We start from the raw sequence: 2,500 nt of genomic DNA, 5'->3' as shown, positions 1-2,500 counted from the left end.
TTCTTCTTGGCAGTAGGTCTTATCGCATAGGGAGACGAGGTAGATTGATCAGGATAGTTTTTGTAAGCAAGACCAAATTTTTTTCATGTGATATATGGTAAGAGTTGAAAAGCATAATCTGAAAATTATCTATTTTCTATTTTTTGTTAAAACCTCTTGATATAGACCAGGGATAGAGAATGATTTGGATGTAGTATAGGAGTTAATTAGAGCATCTATAATCCTTTGGGATATGTATACTTTGGTGTTGCTCTCTGGAAGCTGTGTTCAGATAGTGACTGATGGGATGTTTTATCTAATGGGAAATGAAAATTATGTGTTGATACCGTAGGTGACTTGAGAGTGAGATATGTAGTATGCGGATATGTAAAAGGATACTGTAACAAGAAAGTTTTTCAAATTTAGCATTGGGTGGTCATAAATGGGAGGGCATTGAAATATATGGTACATTACAGTGATTAGAAAAAGAAATATTGCTAATTCTTTACTGCAAGTTACCGTATACTGTTTCTTTTTTTCTTCCTTTTGATACTTGAAAAGTGCTGACCTAATAACAATTTACAGGTCCATGTCCAAAGATGAAGTGAAGTTTGTGGTCAATGACTCTGGTGGTGCAGGAGACAAGAAGAAAGTACAGGTATGTAATGATAAGAGCACTATGTGTGTGAGAATCAAGGGACAGATGTTGTAGATTTAATTAGAATAACCTTTGCAACATGATTTAGTAAGAATGAAGGATGAATCTTTCATTGGTGTCAAGTTGCTTAATTTGGTTGGTGAAAATATGAAAGATGTTAAAAATCATCATCATTATTATCATCCACTCAGGGCTAATGGACTCTCACTACCTAATCCAAAGGCACTCAAAAGAATGCACTGTTATAGCCTTTATGGAGTAGTTTTTTTTATGTAAAACTGTATCATTATTATTATTAGAGTTCTTATTTTTCTTCTTTCTATTATTTTTTTATCATTATTATTATCAATACTACTATTAAGATGATGATGAAGATGATGATGATAATGATGATGATGATGATGATGATGATGATCATGATAATGATCATCATCATCATCATCATTATCATCATCATATTTATTTTTATGATTATTACTATTACTCTTACTGTTACCATTGCCATTGTTTTAACTATTACTATCATCACCATCACTAGTAATGACTAATATTGTAACATTGCAGGTGAACAAAGAGTTCTTCAAGTCCCTTCAAGGCATCCTACGTATTCTTGTGCCGGGCCTTTGGAGTCCGGAGTCGGGCTACCTTATCTTGGTGGCTTTCTCTCTTATTGTGCGGAGCATATGCGACATTTGGATGATTCACAATGGAACGCTCATTGAGAGGTTGGTCTTTGGGTTCCTTTGGGTACTATTTTTTATTTTTATATTTGTTTTTATTTATTTTATTTTATTTTATTTTATTATTTTTTAAGAGGGACTTTTTGCAGGGCATTTTCTTGTTCTTTTTTTATATCTATGAAATACTAAGGCAAAAGTTGCAATGAGGAAGACAGATTAATAAAACTGCAGATGATTAGGGAAATGTTTATTGCACTGCATAAGCCTTAATTGTTGGAATTAGCTATAGACATAGAGAAGATCAATGTTTGTGTTGTGGGTACAATCGTGTATATGAAACGTAAGATATAATTTTTTTTTTTTTTTTTTTTTTTTTTTTTTTTTTTATCTATTTATTTATTTATTTTTTGGCCCTTGTCAGTATTTTATTTTTTTACTTTTTTAAAATTTACTGATGAATATTTTATTTAGAAAATTGAGTTCCATTTTTATCAGAAAATGGATTTAATTGATTTTTAGCAAGATTTATTTTATACATATACTATTCATTTGCCATTATGCATTTTAAGGTTTAGTGATAATTCCTCACATGCTTCTTGGGGACTTATTATGACTTACTTTGGTGGCAATATAGATGGATGTAATTGTTTGACATACCTCCTTGACCTGATGTCGAATCTCTGCCACCCTCAGGTATTAGCCCAAGAACAGAGAACTAAACCAACTAAACCACAAGACCCAACTATTGGGCTGTATGGTTTAGTAGATTTAGTACTATACTCTTAGGCTAATGCCTGAGGGCGGCAGATGGATGTTATTGTAATAGTCAAAATTTTCTTTAAATGGTTTTCTTTCATAAAGATTGTATAGATCTTTCAGCTAGTAAAATGCCTTTATTCCAGATAACCAAGACAAAGTATTGATTGTATGTATGATTTATAGTTATTAAGCTTTTAAATCTATCACTTATAATTAATCAATCTTGAAACCTTCCACAATGGATATTTTTAATAGGCTTGGATCACTTTCAGACTGCATTATTTTGTTGAAAATAGAAACATGTTATTTGTTCATTTGTGTAACTAATGCATCATTCCAATTACTAGTATATATCACATTACTAATATATCATATAGACTCATATCTCATACCAGAAGTCAAGAAAATAATAGAAAACTCCATC

At 31.2% G+C, this 2,500-nt stretch overlaps 1 protein-coding gene across 4 annotated transcripts in view; it reads left to right on the top strand.

Moving 5' to 3' along the window:
* The window catches only part of Abcd3 (ATP binding cassette subfamily D member Pmp70), a 22,882-nt gene that overhangs the window by 7,649 nt on the left and 12,733 nt on the right, over nt 1-2,500 (top strand). For all 4 annotated transcript variants that reach the window (XM_043025485.2, XM_086547713.1, XM_043025487.2 and 1 more), the window contains exons 3-4: nt 565-637; nt 1,202-1,362. In XM_043025485.2, coding sequence (XP_042881419.2) covers nt 565-637; nt 1,202-1,362 — 234 coding nt within the window. The remainder of the gene's footprint in view (nt 1-564; nt 638-1,201; nt 1,363-2,500) is intronic.

This window comes from Penaeus japonicus, unplaced genomic scaffold (assembly GCF_977035675.1).
Source record: "Penaeus japonicus unplaced genomic scaffold, GWHDUDI00000001_assembly GWHDUDI00000019, whole genome shotgun sequence".
NCBI classification, from domain to species: domain Eukaryota; kingdom Metazoa; phylum Arthropoda; class Malacostraca; order Decapoda; family Penaeidae; genus Penaeus; species Penaeus japonicus.
The sequence above is the reverse complement of the archived record's forward strand: the minus strand, read 5'-3'. Positions and strand labels throughout refer to the sequence as shown.